The sequence below is a fragment of the Pseudophryne corroboree genome, chromosome 1, assembly GCF_028390025.1.
Source record: "Pseudophryne corroboree isolate aPseCor3 chromosome 1, aPseCor3.hap2, whole genome shotgun sequence".
In the NCBI taxonomy this organism is placed as follows: Eukaryota; Metazoa; Chordata; class Amphibia; order Anura; family Myobatrachidae; genus Pseudophryne; species Pseudophryne corroboree.
Window position 1 is genome coordinate 177474482 of NC_086444.1, and position 18522 is coordinate 177493003.

General features: G+C 44.3%; 1 protein-coding gene across 4 annotated transcripts in view; it reads right to left on the minus strand.

Annotated features, from left to right (window-relative positions):
* SSBP2 (single stranded DNA binding protein 2) overlaps positions 1–18522 on the minus strand; it is a 385422-nt gene that overhangs the window by 187983 nt on the left and 178917 nt on the right. For all 4 annotated transcript variants that reach the window (XM_063963929.1, XM_063963930.1, XM_063963931.1 and 1 more), the window contains exon 4: positions 18330–18414. In XM_063963929.1, coding sequence (XP_063819999.1) covers positions 18330–18414 — 85 coding nt within the window. The remainder of the gene's footprint in view (positions 1–18329; positions 18415–18522) is intronic.

Here is an 18522-nt window from a genome sequence, read left to right on the forward strand (position 1 = left end):
TCCACTTAACCACGGACATGTGGACAAGTGGAGCAGGGCAGGGTCAGGACTATATGACTGTGACAGCCCACTGGGTAGATGTATGGACTCCCGCCGCAAGAACAGCAGCGGCGGCACCAGTAGCAGCATCTCGCAAACGCCAACTCTTTCCTAGGCAGGCTACGCTTTGTATCACCGCTTTCCAGAATACGCACACAGCTGAAAACCTCTTACGGCAACTGAGGAAGATCATCGCGGAATGGCTTACCCCAATTGGACTCTCCTGTGGATTTGTGGCATCGGACAACGCCAGCAATATTGTGTGTGCATTAAATATGGGCAAATTCCAGCACGTCCCATGTTTTGCACATACCTTGAATTTGGTGGTGCAGAATTTTTTAAAAAACGACAGGGGCGTGCAAGAGATGCTGTCGGTGGCCAGAAGAATTGCGGGACACTTTCGGCGTACAGGCACCACGTACAGAAGACTGGAGCACCACCAAAAACTACTGAACCTGCCCTGCCATCATCTGAAGCAAGAAGTGGTAACGAGGTGGAATTCAACCCTCTATATGCTTCAGAGGTTGGAGGAGCAGCAAAAGGCCATTCAAGCCTATACAATTGAGCACGATATAGTAGGTGGAATGCACCTGTCTCAAGCGCAGTGGAGAATGATTTCAACGTTGTGCAAGGTTCTGGTGCCCTTTGAACTTGCCACACGTGAAGTCAGTTCAGACACTGCCAGCCTGAGTCAGGTCATTCCCCTCATCAGGCTTTTGCAGAAGAAGCTGGAGACATTGAAGGAGGAGCTAACACGGAGCGATTCCGCTAGGCATGTGGGACTTGTGGATGGAGCCCTTAATTCGCTTAACAAGGATTCACGGGTGGTCAATCTGTTGAAATCAGAGCACTACATTTTGGCCACCGTGCTCGATCCTAGATTTAAAGCCTACCTTGGATCTCTCTTTCCGGCAGACACAAGTCTGCTGGGGTTGAAAGACCTGCTGGTGACAAAATTGTCAAGTCAAGCGGAACGCGACCTGTCAACATCTCCTCCTTCACATTCTCCCGCAACTGGGGGTGCGAGGAAAAGGCTCAGAATTCCGAGCCCACCCGCTGGCGGTGATGCAGGGCAGTCTGGAGCGACTGCTGATGCTGACATCTGGTCCGGACTGAAGGACCTGACAACGATTACGGACATGTCGTCTACTGTCACTGCATATGATTCTCTCAACATTGATAGAATGGTGGAGGATTATATGAGTGACCGCATCCAAGTAGGCACGTCACACAGTCCGTACTTATACTGGCAGGAAAAAGAGGCAATTTGGAGGCCCTTGCACAAACTGGCTTTATTCTACCTAAGTTGCCCTCCCACAAGTGTGTACTCCGAAAGAGTGTTTAGTGCCGCCGCTCACCTTGTCAGCAATCGGCGTACGAGGTTACATCCAGAAAATGTGGAGAAGATGATGTTCATTAAAATGAATTATAATCAATTCCTCCGCGGAGACATTGACCAGCAGCAATTGCCTCCACAAAGTACACAGGGAGCTGAGATGGTGGATTCCAGTGGGGACGAATTGATAATCTGTGAGGAGGGGGATGTACACGGTGATATATCGGAGGGTGATGATGAGGTGGACATCTTGCCTCTGTAGAGCCAGTTTGTGCAAGGAGAGATTAATTGATTCTTTTTTGGGGGGGGTCCAAACCAACCCGTCATATCAGTCACAGTCGTGTGGCAGACCCTGTCACTGAAATGATGGGTTGGTTAAAGTGTGCATGTCCTGTTTTGTTTATACAACATAAGGGTGGGAGGGCCCAAGGACAATTCCATCTTGCACCTCTTTTTTCTTTTCTTTTTCTTTGCGTCATGTGCTGTTTGGGGAGGGTTTTTTGGAAGGGCCATCCTGCGTGACACTGCAGTGCCACTCCTAGATGGGCCCGGTGTTTGTGTCGGCCACTAGGGTCGCTAGTCTTACTCACACAGTCAGCTACCTCATTGCGCCTCTTTTTTTCTTTGCGTCATGTGCTGTTTGGGGAGGGTTTTTTGGAAGGGACATCCTGCGTGACACTGCAGTGCCACTCCTAGATGGGCCCGGTGTTTGTGTCGGCCACTAGGGTCGCTAGTCTTACTCACACAGTCAGCTACCTCATTGCGCCTCTTTTTTTCTTTGCGTCATGTGCTGTTTGGGGAGTATTTTTTTGAAGGGCCATCCTGCGTGACACTGCAGTGCCACTCCTAGATGGGCCAGGTGTTTGTGTCGGCCACTTGGGTCGCTTATCTTAGTCACACAGCGACCTCGGTGCAAATTTTAGGACTAAAAATAATATTGTGAGGTGTGAGGTGTTCAGAATAGACTGAAAATGAGTATAAATTATGGTTATTGAGGTTAATAATACTATGGGATCAAAATGACCGCAAATTCAATGATTTAAGCTGTTTTTTAGTGTTTTTTGAAAAAAACACCCGAATCCAAAACACACCCGAATCCGACAAAAAAAATTCGGTGAGGTTTTGCCAAAACGCGGTCGAACCCAAAACACGGCCGCGGAACCGAACCCAAAACCCGAAAAATTTCTGGCGCTCATCTCTAGTGTTTGGTATATAAGCATTGCAGAGTAAAGTCACGTAAGGTGAGCTATGCAAACTGGCACAGTGAGTGTTCATACTGGATGCCCCTGTGTGGGATTTCACAGTGATCCTTGGGGGCTCGGTGGTGACCTGCGGTCGCCATAGGGTCTATACCCACTCTATGGGTGTTGCGAAAACCCATGAGTGGGAATAGTCCCTGCTAGTCGGCATGCTGACTGTCGAGATTCTCAGGGGGCGGGATGTAAGGGGAGGTGTTGTGACCGGTGGTCTCCTGACTGCCGGTCACATAACTACATCCCACATTTAGTTTGGTCGTTTGACTGCACAGTGTGTACGCACTATGGGCCTAAATCAGATGTGGTCAAAGTTACTGTCACTGCTGCTTGTTAGCGCTGTATGGTAATGCAGCAGGAGGCGTCTATTACAAGCAGACGCCTACTGCTACAGTAGTGATCCGACTTGCACAGTAGTGGATTTCTCAGCCAACATCAGGCGGCTTGCTGCACCATGGTGCCATGCCAGCCACCCGTCGCAGAGGAGTCCCATCCTACAACGGAGATCCCTAGCCTCTTCCCTCCCGCTAAACAGCGGCGACGCGCTTCCATTTCCACAAATGCAGGCTGTTACTGACCCCACCCCGCACCCCAGATGACAGCAGGCTGTAGGTCACAGAACGGGTCCTGCGCATACGCAAAGTACTGAAAATCTGTGCTTTGCAATGACGGCCGCAGCACCAACACCATCTAAATCAGGCCCTATATCGTTTGTTCTGGAGTACATGGGAAATCGGGACAACCATCGTGTCAGTTGCACATCGTCAAGTGTGTACCAAGATTTACAAGAAGCCTCAGTATTATAGTCGCCAATGTCAGAAACTTTGAGGTGCAACGTAACATTTAAAAAAAACACACACAAAAAAAACCACATGCTGCAGCTAGAACCACAGCACAGGTTGAGTCTCCCATATATAAATGCTTGTGACCAGAAGTACTTTAGATATCAGACTTTTCCACATTTCAGAATATTCACATACCATAATGAGATATTTTGGTGATGGTACACAAGTCAAAATATAGAATGCATTTATGTTTCATTTACACCTTATACACTTAGTCTGAAGGTAATTTTATACCTAGAAACAGAATACATACGTAATGCCGGTAGACAGTGTGCCGGCTGTAAGTATACCGACAGCGGCATCCCGCCATCCTGAAACCCAGCAGCGAGAGCAGTGGGTTTCCTCGCGGGCTTGCTGCGCTCACCACTCTTCGGACCCATCACCACAGTGGGAATACTGGGCTTCGTTCTGTATTCTGACTGCCGGCATTTTACTGGCTGTCGGGATTCTGGGGTCGGTATCCTGAACGTCAGGATCCCGACAGCCGGTATATTTCTTGCATGCCCTAGCAACAGATACTTTAGTGTTCCCCCTAGGAATTTTTGAGGGCAGGGCGCCGGTCTGTGGGGGCACTTGTGCACACGTCTGACGGAGTCACTTATGGGGGCGTGGGCGGGCGGCGTCACTAAAGGGGGTGCGGGCGGCTGGCGGCATCACTAAAGGGGGCGTGGGCGGCTGGCAGCGTCACTAAAGGGGGCGTGGGCAGCCAGCGGCGCCAATAAAGGGGGCGTGCCTAGCACCTACGGAGGTGCTGGGCTTCCCCCCAGCGCTCTCCCGTAGCGTGAATGGATGCTGTGCGCATGCGCACGGCATCTATACACGTTGGGAGAGCAGGAAGCGGGCAGGCTCTTTAGCAGGGCGTCGCAGAAAGGGCAGGGCGGGTTTTGCCTTAATAAAATCGGGCAAAACAGCCTAGAGTGAACACTAATACTTTATAAACAACATTTTTAGTTGAGTGATCCTTTAAATGTGATTATTACATACTGATACAGCTGAAAAATATTTTACTTAAAAATGCACATCAATAAACTGTAAAGTAGCCACACTCACTCTAGGACTGTACTCGACTTTAATAATTTGTGGTTATTCACTGATTAATTAAAATTGAAGATGCTCTGCTACATGCTGACTGAGAGCTGCAGCTGAGCGACAGCCCCACAGCCCACCACTGTGTTGTAACAATATATTTCTATTAATAATACTATTCTCATCACCAGATTGCCGTCTGCACAACATGGAAAACCACTGTTGCCAAATCATCGGCCACACATCACATCTAATAAAAATAGTTGAATAACAGCCTGGACGTGATGTAATGAGGGGGGGGAGAGACACGCATGAAAAGCTAAGAGGGTCTCGGGAGAACATGCAGCTGTCTGTCGTTGAGCGGCAATGTCAGTTTTTCATATTACAGTAAACCTAACACGCATAAATCAGCAGAAAAGCAACCCTAAATAGTCCTCTATGCTCACAAAAATCACACAATGGGTAGTGTTTTCCTCAGCAATAATAGATTAAGATCAATACGAGTGATTCCCACCACTGCCCATAACAGGTATTTACTATAACATTAGGAAGTCTCTAAAAGGGAATAAATAAGTGATGTGAGTATAGCCTGAAATGTGTGTGAATAAGATGTGAAGAAATGCATAATGATATTCACATTTCTACAGTATGTACTAAGATATCTGTCACTTGTGTCACAGTAACTGGAAAGCACTGAGCACGGTTCAGATTTATATCCCTCACATATTAAATAGGATTTGAAAAGCAATGTTAGTGATCACACTGCTGATGTATGGGTGAAATACAGCACTTATGAGAACGGTTTGACCAGGTCTACATAATACACAATTCATTTTTCACAAAATCCCAACTGTAAAGTGTAAGGAAATATTCAGAAGTATATGTAATTACCGTAAATAAAATGTTGTTGCACCATGGTTGGGAGCCCCTGGTCTACTTGGTGAGAGCCCTGATTAGCAGAAGGAGAGCAGCTTCTGTTATATAGTGGATTATACTGGCAATGTGGCAAGAAACATGCTTGTTGCAAATGGTCTCTTAACAATAAAACCTTGATAATTAGTGTTCCCTCCAGGATGCATTGCGGGCAGGGTGCAGATGTGCCAAGATCTCCCAAGAAGGGGGCACAACCTCTCCGGCGTCACTATTGGGGCGGTGCGGCTCCCTCAACGTCACTAATGGGGGCATTATCTCCTACAGTGGTAAGTCTAATACAGATTATGCAGGTTTATGGTTACTGATTTGCCAGAACATAACATTATAAATACAACATGAAGAAGTGACATCAATCTCAGATTGAATATTACTGAAATATTTAAAACACACAAAAGACATACTTTTATCATACTTATCACATATGTTACCATAAATAGGCAATATAAGGATTCCCAAATAAAGATGCCATTGTTCATGCAAAATGCTGATACATATTTATTTACAGTTCCTTATATAGCGCAGCATATTCCGTTGTGCTTTACAATCGGAAACAACAGTGATAAGACAGACAGACAGAGTTAAGGGGGGTACTCACGAAGCGAGTTTACAATCTATAGGGAATTAGGAAGGATACACAATGATAGGCACTATCTATACATAGCGATCTAACCAGATTACAAAGACCGTCCTGATGAGATGTAATTAGATATGAATGCTTCTGAAGGTCACATGGGCGGTTCAGGAATTTGATAGGCTTGCCTGTAGAGGTGAGTTTTCAGGGTAACGCTTCAAAGTTTGGAGGCTAGAGGAGAGTTTTATTGTGCGTGGGAGGGCATTTCATAAGGTGGGTGCAGCCCGCAGAAATTGTGAACTGCAATTGTGAATGTACAATATCATATGTCATACAAGGGTGTGTTTCTAAGAGAGAAGAGGACTCCGCCTGGTTGATACCGCCTGGTTGATACAGGCCTACCAGGGCACAACGTACCAGTGCTACATAAAATCACATCCATCTTACTAATGTATTGCCAATTACTGATTTAATGCCAACAATGTCACAGTAAGCATGTTTCTTGTTAAAAAGCAGGCCTTATTACAGTAACACAGAAGGCTATTATGGACACTGCCTAATTTAGGGGATAGTGAAGCAGCTTTGGGGATAGAGGGTAAAGAGTACTCCAAAGGAGATTCCACCAGTAATGGAAACTATTAATAAAACCTCTATTTTATCTCTTTTTCCTTTTTAATACATTTGGGGGCTAATTCAGACCTGATTGCTAGCAGGCGATTTTTGCACTGCTGCGATCGGATAGTCCCCGCTTACGGGGGGAGTGTATTTTCACTGTGCAAATGCATGTGTATCAGAGCTGTACAAACACATTTTGTGCAGTTTCTGCACAGCCCAGGACTTACTCAGCCACTGTGATCGCTTCAGCCTGTTCAGGACAGGAATTGACGTCAGACACCAGCCATGCAAACACTCCTGCATTTTTCCAAACACTCCCAGAAAACGGTCAGTTGCCACCCACAAACGCCTTCTCCCTGTCAATCTCCTTGCGAACACCAGTGCGAACAGATCCTTCGCACAAACCCATCGCTGAGCAGCGATTTGCTTTGTACCCATGCAATGCGCCTGCACATTGCGGTGCATATGCATGCGCAGTTTAGACCTGATAGAACACTGTACGAAAACGCAGCCTAGCGATCTGGTCTGAATTAGGCCCATGGTGTAAATACAAATCTGTAACATATTTGGATCTCTGCTTATTCTGTTATACAGTAGCCCTAATTAAACCTGGACACCCATGAACATACCACCTACACCTCACAGCTGCTACGGACTCACGCAGATTACGGCCAGAAGGATTTGCCTTAACAAGATTCAGTAGCAGATATTATCCTAATCTTCCTATGCCAAAGTGATCACCATAATCTCTAGATGTCACGTGGACGGTGGAAGCAAACTTTATAAAAAAAAAAAAAAAAAAATGGAAAGAACAAATAAAAGGAAGAGTTTCTACTAGGAAGGGACATTATACCTAACCGTCATGTTTGACAACATGCAGATCTTATTAATGATCAAAGCATCCTTCTTTTTATGGTGCTGTTAAATTAAAGTCTTTTGGTGAGATTTTATAATCCAGTATGTCAGATGGTAAAGCAAAATGGTAGCTGGGGCGAAGGAAAGCAAACTGCAGCAAATGTGGATTCCACTGAAGAATGGTTTGGTTATGAAGAAAATGGAGGTGGTTTTGCAGATGAGGGGGACAACAGGTTTCTGGGTACAAAGTATATTCTACTATTTAGATTTTCTTAGATATTCAATTTTAGTCAAAAATTGTTAAGATTCCTATCTTCAAAATAATATTACGTGTATTTGCAAAGAATGATTCACTTTCCTCCTGCCTTAGCAATGAAATACAGCACTTCTAAGTTCTGCTTAAACAAAACTGGCTTTCTGCAGCAGGAAGCATTACTTCATGTTCCTAACAAATAGGCAGGTTATAATACACAATCCTTCACCCCTATCCTCTTAAGATGAGTAATGACAGCTACCTGAAATCTCTTGGAATGTGTCAAAGCTGAAAATGAGGAATGGGGGTTGTGCAGGAGTCCAAACTATATTGTTTGCCAAATTACCTAATAAAAATTGGCTGCAATTACTGCTACAGAGACCTAATGTCCTCATACAATTCAACATAAAAATGAATAACAAATGGTTTGCAAAGACAATTATTATTAAAATCCAATAAGGATGTAGAACTGGGAAAATTAAGCTGTCCTCAAAAAACGCACTGTTAAATGAGGGTAGTGAATACTGTAATATGATTTAGAGTACCCTAAATAATTTTCTGAAGTGGTTATATCCCCCCTTCACACCGAAATCCCAGCTCCGAGCCAGGATAACGCATGTTATCAACCCGTATTGATACCCTTTTCACACAAAGACAAGGAACCAATAAAAACCCATACATGTCGTGTGTCAGTGTGAACTGGGGCAACCTGGGTTATGTGAACCGGCTCTACAACACTGGTCATGACCAGAGTTGTTTCCCTGAGTTCATGTCTCATACCCCTTTTCCACTAGCTCAAAAAACACGGGTAAATGCACGGGGGCGCGCATTTACCCGTGTTTTTGGCAAGTGGAAAAGGGTAAACCCGGATCAAGTGACCCGTGAATCCTACCCGGCTATTTACCTGGGTAGGACACGGGAATGATCCGGGTAGGGTGTAGTGTAAACGGGAGCCGTGTCGATGCGACACGGCTCCCGTTTACACTGTATGGATGGGCGGCGCTGGGAGATCATGTGATCTCCCTGCGCCGCCCCTGCCGTGTAGCTAGAAGCGTCACCAACCCGGCATATGCCGGGTTGTGACTGCTAATGGGAAAGGGACCGAGCACGGGTCGCAGCAGGGGGCAGCTCCCGTGTCAGGCTCCCGGCTGCGACCCGTGCTCGTAGGTGTAAAAGGGGTATAGTGAAGAAGGGGTATTAAAATAAGAGCTCAATGAGCTCCTTTTAACATAACCTAGGTAGAGTAACCCAGGAACACCCTTTTACGCAGCAACGTATCTGGCTCAGACACGGGAAAAACAGCCGTCAAGACCAAGATCGCAGAGGCGGATCAGAAAACCCAGGTAGAGCCACTCACACAGACGCACAACCTTGGTCAATGATCGGTGTGAAAGGGGTATAAACTTACCCATAAAGCTACATTAAATGATCGAAATACATAAATGAAGTTAGCTTTCATATTTGAGATGGAGAATAAAACAATCTTCCACATATCCCAATATGCTTTATAGGGAACATAGGGGGACATTTACTAAGCAGTGATAGTGATCAGTAGCTCTGTATCATTTTATAGTATGCAAATTATAGATGTTACTTTAGTGCTGATTGGTTGATGCGGCAACTTCTCCACTGGCTCACTTCTCCGCTCTTATCACTGCTTAGCAAATGTCCCCCTTAGTAACATCTCTGGTCACAACAAAAAGGTAACATCATAACAAAACCAGGACATTTCAACAAAAAGATTTCCACTCAAAGGAATGATACCTCTGAAGGCAGCTGGGTGAGGAAATTCTGACTGCTGAAGGCACACACCAGATTTGATTCATATATAGTAATCATGTTTATTGGATTTTAAGGTTTGCTTCAAGAAGTAATTACACAGCAGTATTATTAAGAAATAATTGTTGCATGGTCTGAGACTGCAAAAATACAGTTTAAATTAGTAACACTTTCCAAGCTTTTCTAATAGTACATTAAATTATCATTATCATTAGGAATAATTAGACAGAATTCAAAGTATGACATTTGCTTGTCAGAAACAGATAGTACAAATATGTTTTTATACACAGAATAACCATACACAGGTCACACATGGATAACGGTCCTGGAAATACAAGTAGATTGAAACTGGCATTATGTTTCTTCCTGGCTAATGATGACAAGCAACGGAATATGCTGCACTATATGAAAAAAAATGTTCATAATAAATAAGTGATCACCAGCTTACTTAATATCTGAAAGGCAGACTGGTCTTCAGGCTACCAGTCTTTCCTATATACAGGTGTGTCCTCATACATCTTGCCTCAATACACCATGCACTGCGAGATGTCTGGTGTGAGTGAGCTGGTACTTCCTGGGCAGTTCTGCTAACGTCAGGTATCTTTTTCCCCCCAAAATGTGTCTCAGCATTGCTGTGTGAATAAGACGCACAAGCAGACTCTGCTGATTAAAATGAAGCATGTGCAACTGAGGCTGTATCTGCATATGAAATGCTTTGTTATTCCAAGAAAACACTGTAATGTAGTGTTTCATAGGCATATACAGCCTCAGTCACACACAGAATATACACATGCCACATATCATATTAATCAGCAGAGTCTGGGTGTGTGTCTTATGTACATAGCGATGCTAATAACAAAATTTTCGGGGGAGAAATGCACAATGAGATGCCCGCCGTTAGTAAATGCGCTGAGGGCTAGGCGCAACTAGAAGGGCTGTTTAACATGACCGTAACAAGGATGTAGGAGAACACATCTGTAAAGCTAGAAATAACTACAGTATGTGCATTACATCTAAAATCCAAAAATGATTATTCTCTAACCGCAAATATTTCTCTTTCCTGAATATGCAGATTAATACACTTCATTTAATAGCTGAAAAAGGGGTTGTTCACTTATGAAGAAGTACAACCCTAATTTTCTCTTATATGTTCTGCCATATCATAGTAATTAGATGCGAGTGCAGTTTATTGCACCAGATGCTCTTTCAGTGTCCCCAGTTTCTGAATCTGATAAATACAGGGTTCCTGGGGATAGAAACCAAAACATAATTGGTGTGTGAGGAGAGGACATACTGTACAGTATATGGGCCATTTTTTTTTTTTAAGGATTTTACCGTTCCAGCAATAAAAAAAAATAAAAAAAAAATAATATTTTAAAAAATATATAAATAATATTTGTGCATCCCAAAAAAAAAGTACCTAATCCCTTCTAATATAAATAGATATGCTATTCCTAAAAAAAAAAAACACCAAAAAAAACATGTTTAAATTTTTTTTTATTGTTTTCACCCTCCAAAGTGTGGCGGATTGAAAATGACGAATTTGCTGTCTAAAAGCACTGCTGTCGAATTTCCAAACTTGAATTGAATATGCTTTTGTCGAATTGCAGCACTTGTATCATTGCAGAAAAGTCGAATTTGCAAAAATTCGAATTTCAAAAAGTCGAATTTTGAAAGTCCGTTTTTTGGTCGGAAAGCACTGAATTGCATAGGCGAATTTTTTTTTGGGGCGAAAATGACCCGAAATTCGACAATTTCGGGAATTCGACCGCAATTGCATATACCCCATAGTTATGCTTTTACCACAATTCCCATTCAGTAAGTCACCACACAAAGGCCAGAAACAATACAAGGAACCTACTGACAAACGCCACTCGGCAGCTAGTACAAAGGGGATGTAGTCAATATCCTGGCGGTCGGGATCCAGGCGGTCAGAATACAGACGCAGAGAATGCTGACAGGGGCGCCAGGGCTCTTCCCACTTGTGAGTGTCCACGACACCCATAGAGTAAGAATAGAACCTGTGGAGTGTGCAGCGAGCCACCGAGCCCGCAGCGTGGAGAGCACAGCGAGCCTGCAAGGGGCCTTCTAGCGCTTGCCTCGCTGCTGGCATTCTGGCGGCCGGGATCCCGGTGTTGGTATACTGACTAGGATTCCATCCCCAACCCGTACAAAGCAACAGCAGCGTTCTAATATCCGATTACTGCCAGCAGCTTTTAGTCAGTGTATTATTACTTTATACAGGTTGAGTATCCCATATCCAAATATTCCGAAATACTGACTTTTTTGAGTGAGAGTGAGATAGTGAAACCTTTGTTTTTTGATGGCTCAATGTACACAAACTTTGTTTAATACTCAAAGTTATTAAAACTATTGTATTAAATGACCTTCAGGCTGTGTGTATAAGGTGTATATGAAACATAAATGAATTGTGTGACTGTACACACACTTTGTTCAATGCACAAAGTTACAAAAAATATTGGCTAAAATGACCTTCAGGCTGTGTGTATAAGGTGTATATGTAACATAAATGCATTCTGTGCTTAGACTTAGGTCCCATCACCATGATATCTCATTATGGTATGCAATTATTCCAAAATACGGAAAAATCCCATATCCAAAATACCTCTGGTCCCAAGCATTTTGGATAAGGGATACTCAACCTGTATTTACATTTTGTTCTGTAGGATTTAAAACAAACTGACAGTAGTCTATGGTATCCAGGAAATTGAATGCTTGTTACAGTTTATGAACCATTTAACATAGTTTCAATGACCCCCCCATGTATACTCAGCTGAACAAGCCCGAGGCGATGCACAGCCATACAGAACTTTAGTGAAAGCCGTTCTCACAGTAAATGGATGGATTTAAACTTTAACATTTACTGTAGGTTTCCTTATGCTAAATGAGTTACATAAAACATCAGGCATTCATATTTTTAAAATAAAAAGTTCATCACTGTAGAGGGGACATATTATGCAATGAACATCAGCCTTCCTGACAATAAGAGCTTTGACGGACACACACACACACACACACACACACACACACACACAGGCGTAGCTACCATAGGTGCAGGGAGTGCAGCTGCTATGGTGCCCAGAGCTGAGAGGGGACCACTTTCCCTGCCAAAGTTACATGTGTTTTATACATTTTTCAACATTGATGGATACATAAGGGCCCTGAAAAACTTTTGGTTTGGAGCCTACAATGTATCTAGTTATGCCCCTGAACAATCACATTTTAATGTGGTACAAAACGAACTGGAGGGCATTATATTACATATTATGAATTGGGGGACTGTAATGTGGCACACTATGAAACGGAGAAACTATAGTGTGGCATAATATTAACTGGGGCACAGTAATGTTACATAATATGAACCTGGGACACTGTATATCATAATGCGCTATTCAAATCCGCGTACTGCTTTGTCTGTGAATGCCTGTACTTGTGCCTTATACAGGGTATTTAGGCGCGAGTATGGGCATTCTCTGACATAAGTTCCCCCGCTGCGATGCTGTTTGCGCTGCGCAAAGGCACAAAACAGCATTGTGACACTAGTTTTGTTGGATTTCTGCTTGCACTCCCGGAGGGGTGCGCGTAGAAACACACTAGTCTGCCAAAGCAACACGCTGTATTGATTAACGCTGGGACCAATTTACCGGTTCTATTCACTTCTCAATCCATTGACCCCAATGTGAATTGGGGGTACTGTGTTGCATAATGTGCACTGACAGCCTTTCAATGTGACATAACGTGAATAACACACTACTATGGATCAGAAAATGAACTAGGGCACTATTATGTGGCGCAACAGTGAATGGGTAGATTTATGGCTTTTTTTATGTGATAGCCACCTCGCCTAGTATGGCCATACCTTCATCATGATGTAACCACGCCTCCTGGTATGGTCATGTAATCATCATGATGTAGCCACACCCCCTGTCCCAAGCAACGAAACTGGAATGTCAGAAGATACGGAGGGCCACCTAAGTTTAGGAGAGCCAGATAGAGGAGACACATATAGACTACTAAGGGGTATATGCAATTGCGGTCGAATTCCCGAAATTGTCGAATTTCGGGATTTTTTCGCAAAAAAAAAAAAAAAATTGTCAATGCAATTCAGTGCTTTCCGTCAAAAAAAACGGACTTTCAAAATTCGACTTTTTGAAATTCGACTTTTGTCAAATTCGACTTTTCTGCAATGATACAAGTGCTGCAATTCGACCAAAGAGTATTCAATTCAAGTTTGGAAATTCGACAACAGTGCTTTTAGACAGTAAATTCGTCATTTTCAATCCGCCACACTTTGGAGGGTGAAACCAATAAATAAATTTTAAAACATGTTTTTTTTGGTGTTTTTTTGGGGGGGAATAGCATATCTATTTTTATTAGAAGGGATTAGGTACTTGGTTTGTCTTTTTTGGTTGCACAAGTATTTTTTATATATTTTTTAAAATATATATATATTTTTTTTATAGCTGGAACGTTAAAATCAAGGGAAAAAATGGCGTGGGGTCCCCCTTCCAAAGCATAACCAGCCTCGGGCTCTTCGAGCTGGTCCTGGTTCTAAAAATGCGGGGAAAAATTTGACAGAGGATCCCCCGTATTTTTAAAACCAGCACCGGGCTCTGCACCTGGTGCTGGTGCAAAGAATACGGGGGACAAAACGAGTAGGGGTCCCCCGTATTTTTTACACCAGCATCAGGCTCCACTAGCTGGACAGATAATGCCACAGCCGGGGTCACTTTTATACAGTGCCCTGCGGCCATGGCATTAAATATCCAACTAGTCACCCCTGGCCGGGGTACCCTGGGGGAGTGGGGACCCCTTCAATCAAGGGGTCCCCCCCCCAGCCACCCAAGGGCCAGGGGTGAAGCCCGAGGCTGTCCCCCCCATCCAAGGGCTGCGGATGGGAGGCTGATAGCCTTGAGAAAAATGTCTGAATATTGTTTTTTCCAGTAGTACTACAAGTCCCAGCAAGCCTCCCCCGCAAGCTGGTACTTGGAGAACCACAAGTACCAGCATGCGGGAGAAAAACGGGCCCGCTGGTACCTGTAGTAGTACTACTGGAAAAAAAATACCCAAATAAAAACAGGACACACACACCGTGACAAGTACAACTTTATTACATACTGCCGACACACACATACTTACCTATGTTGACACGAAGCAGTCGGTCCTCTTCTCCATGTAGAATCCACGGATACCTGAAAATAAAAGATAATTATACTCCCCTTCCAGCGTCCAGAGATACATCCACGTCCAGAAAATAATCCAAGTACTTGGCAAAAAAAAAAAAACGCAATGACCCGATCCTGCGGACTGAAAGGGGTCCCATATTGACACGAGACCCCTTTCCCCGAATGTGCCGGGACCCCACGTGACTCCTGTCACTGAGGTCCTTTCAGCCAATCAGGAAGCGCTACTACGTGGCGCTCACCTGATTGGCTGTGCGCTGTCTGTGCTGTGACAGCGCATCGCAAAGCCTCTCCATTATATTCAATGGTGGGAACTTTGCCGTCAGCGGGGGGGTTACCCGCGGTCAGCCGCTGACCGGCGGGTGACCCCACCGCTAGCCGCAAAGTTCCCACCATTGAATATAATGGAGAGGCTTTGCGATGCGCTGTCACAGCACAGACAGCGCACAGCCAATCAGGTGAGCGCCACGTAGTAGCGCTTCCTGATTGGCTGAAAGGACCTCAGTGACAGGAGTCACGTGGGGTCCCGGCACATTCGGGGAAAGGGGTCTCATGTGTCAATATGGGACCCCTTTCAGTCCGCAGGATTGGGTCATTGCGTTTTTTTTTTTGCCAAGTACCTGGATTATTTTCTGGACGCGGATGTATCTCTGGACGCTGGAAGTTGAGTATAATTATCTTTTATTTTCAGGTATCCGTGGATTCTACTTGGAGAAGAGGACCGACTGCTTCGTGTCAACATAGGTAAGTATGTGTGTGTCGGCAGTATGTAATAAAGTTGTACTTGTCACGGTGTGTGTGTCCTGTTTTTATTTGGGTATTTTTTTCCCAGTAGTACTACAGGTACCAGCGGGCCCGTTTTTCTCCCGCATGCTGGTACTTGTGGTTCTCCAAGTACAAGCTTGCGGGGGAGGCTTGCTGGGACTTGTAGTACTACTGGAAAAAACACTATTCAGACATTTTTCTCAAGGCTATCAGCCTCCCATCCGCAGCCCTTGGATGGGGGGGGACAGCCTCGGGCTTCGCCCCTGGCCCTTGGGTGGCTGGGGGGGGGGGGACCCCTTGATTGAAGGGGTCCCCACTCCCCCAGGGTACCCCGGCAAGGGGTGACTAGTTGGATATTTAATGCCACGGCCGCAGGGCACTGTATAAAAGTGACCCCCGGCTGTGGCATTATCTGTCCAGCTAGTAAAGCCCGATGCTGGTGTAAAAAATACGGGGGACCCCTACACGTTTTGTCCCCCGTATTTTTTGCACCAGCACCAGGCGCAGAGCCCGGTGCTGGTTTTAAAAATATGGGGGATCCGCTGTCAATTTTGTCCCCGGATTTTTAAAACCAGGACCAACTCGAAGAGCCCGAGGCTGGTTATGCTTTGGAGGGGGGACCCCACGCCATTTTTTTCCGGGTTTTTCCCGTTTTTTTAAATCGCGGCAAAATCCGGCAAATCGGACGTTTTTCGCCCGCGGGACTGTCGAATCCGTTTTTCATTGAATATGGTGAATTCCGGCAGCCACCTGCCGGAATTCACCTGTCGAATTGTGTCAAATTAAAAAACGGCGATAATTTGCCGCGATTCGCCGTGAATTGCATATACCCCTAAGCCTGCTCATAGTTTAGCGACATTGTAAATGGCTTGAAGCACATGAATTCTTATGTGCTAGGCAAAGCAAAGAAAGCCTTTCAGTGTAGTCATGCTATATTTGTCAGCGATACAAGTTGCATTTTCAAATGAGTCTATTTTTACTTTCCATTTAGCATCCCTTAAAAAACATACAATGCTCATATAGTAAAATGCAATACACCCAAATGTACATAATTCAAAAGCTATCCGGCAGTAGTTTATTCCAACCTTTTGCTAATCTAGCACTGAAGATCCAAAATAATTTCTTCACACTTTCTCCTAGCACAACCACAAGATGTGAAAATACTTCACAGACATCCAAAACACAAAAATAGTAAAAAGTTAAATTAAACATAGATTTAACTCCACATATTCAACCGGGTGGTCTTCAGTATGCCGCCAGCCACTCATACTACACCCCAACCGGGTGTCGACCGCCGCATGCCAACACATTCTCCCTCTTGGGGGTCCACGACCCCCCTGGAGGAAGAATAAATAGCGTGGCGAGCGCAGCGAGCCCGCAAGGGTCTCATTAGCGCTTGCCCAGCTGTCGGTATGCCGGCAGTCGGGATCCTGGCGCCGGTATGCTGGCCCCTGGGATCGCGGCCGCCGGCCACTCATACTACACCCATTCAACCAGTTATTGTCAAATTGTGAAAATGTAATTTGGTTACAGCACAGCATGTTCCTTTTGTAATAAACATATCGCGCCTTGAGCAGACGTCAACATTAAATAATGTTCAGTTCCACATACCAACAATTGTAACTTCACAATGAAATTGACATTTTGGACAGTAAAAATAGCACAAAATGCCAGATGCAGGTGCATAGGTACAGTACATGCTAGTACAACAAGCAAGTGTCACCAGATAATGCACACAAAAGCTTAACATGATAGTTAGCACAAAGATTACATTACAAATCAAATGAACAATAAATCACTGACATTTTCAGTTAATACCTAAATCTAACCACAAGCAGAAATGACAAGCCAAAAATAGAGATCAATAACTAAAGTACTTTAAAGATAATTAACATACAGTAACATTGAGGCAAAGGAGTGTCAGAAAAATAGGGAGCTGGGTTTGGTCATTTTTGGGGGATGAATTCAATTACAGGTGATATAAGATCGCAAGGTTTGGCCTGAGGGTCAGACAATGTACATCTCCCAAACATGCGGTAGCCGAACGTTGTGAATCGACCTGTAAAACGCACAATATAAGGGCAATGTAGGGTGCTGCTGCAGGCATTAACATGCCACCCCAATACCAATAACTGGGTGTTATTTAAAAGACTTGGAGGGGTATTTGCTTGTCAACAGTTCTGCAAATAGCATGTAAAAGGGGCAATAATACTGAATGCAAAACATTCCTGGATTTGCAATTAATATTACTGCCCTTTTTAAATTCATAAATGTACCACTGTAAATGAACCAGGCTCATGAGCCCCTATGGGGCAGACTCAATTCAGCATGAGCTGCGGTGGACAGCTTGCGCTGCGCATTTATCTATCAGTTATGGTAGGCAGATTATGTTTGCAGCTCCATAGGCTGCAATAGAGTCCGCCTTCTACAGTTAACATACTGAAGCCGTCGGGATCTGTTTCAGCTGCTTCTGCGCTAACTGAATCTGCCCCGATATACAGTATGTGAGCCAGACGACACATACAGATTCCTTAAAGCAGTCATTGTGAAGCGTATTCTTCTATTAATGACGTTAGTTGCTCAATCTACTCAGGACACAATAGAAGTACTGTGCAGGTTAGTTCAACCAGTCCCCTACTACAGAACAGACAGACAACACGTGGCTCTCCAGCTTTGTGGAACTACAAGTCTTGGGTTGGCTGGCAGGATATGCAATGCAGCCGGAAAGTCACATGACAAATTGTTTTACAGGCAAAAATGCATCATGTAAAGCAGGGCAAGTAAAAGCCATATACGACTGATGGTGGAAATAAACCTAAAATTCTGTATTACACAAATGAACCAAGAGGACTCACATAATCATGAAACGCCTTTGCTTCACTTGAATGTTCACAGGTTTCCCGTCTCTCTGGAGCAGCACAGTACAGATCCCAAAACACGCTGTGGGGAGGGACAGAGACAGAAATATAATATATACTGATATGAAACAAAATCGCCCCAATATACCACCTCCAATAGTGACAATACGCTGAATCAGTGAATAGCACA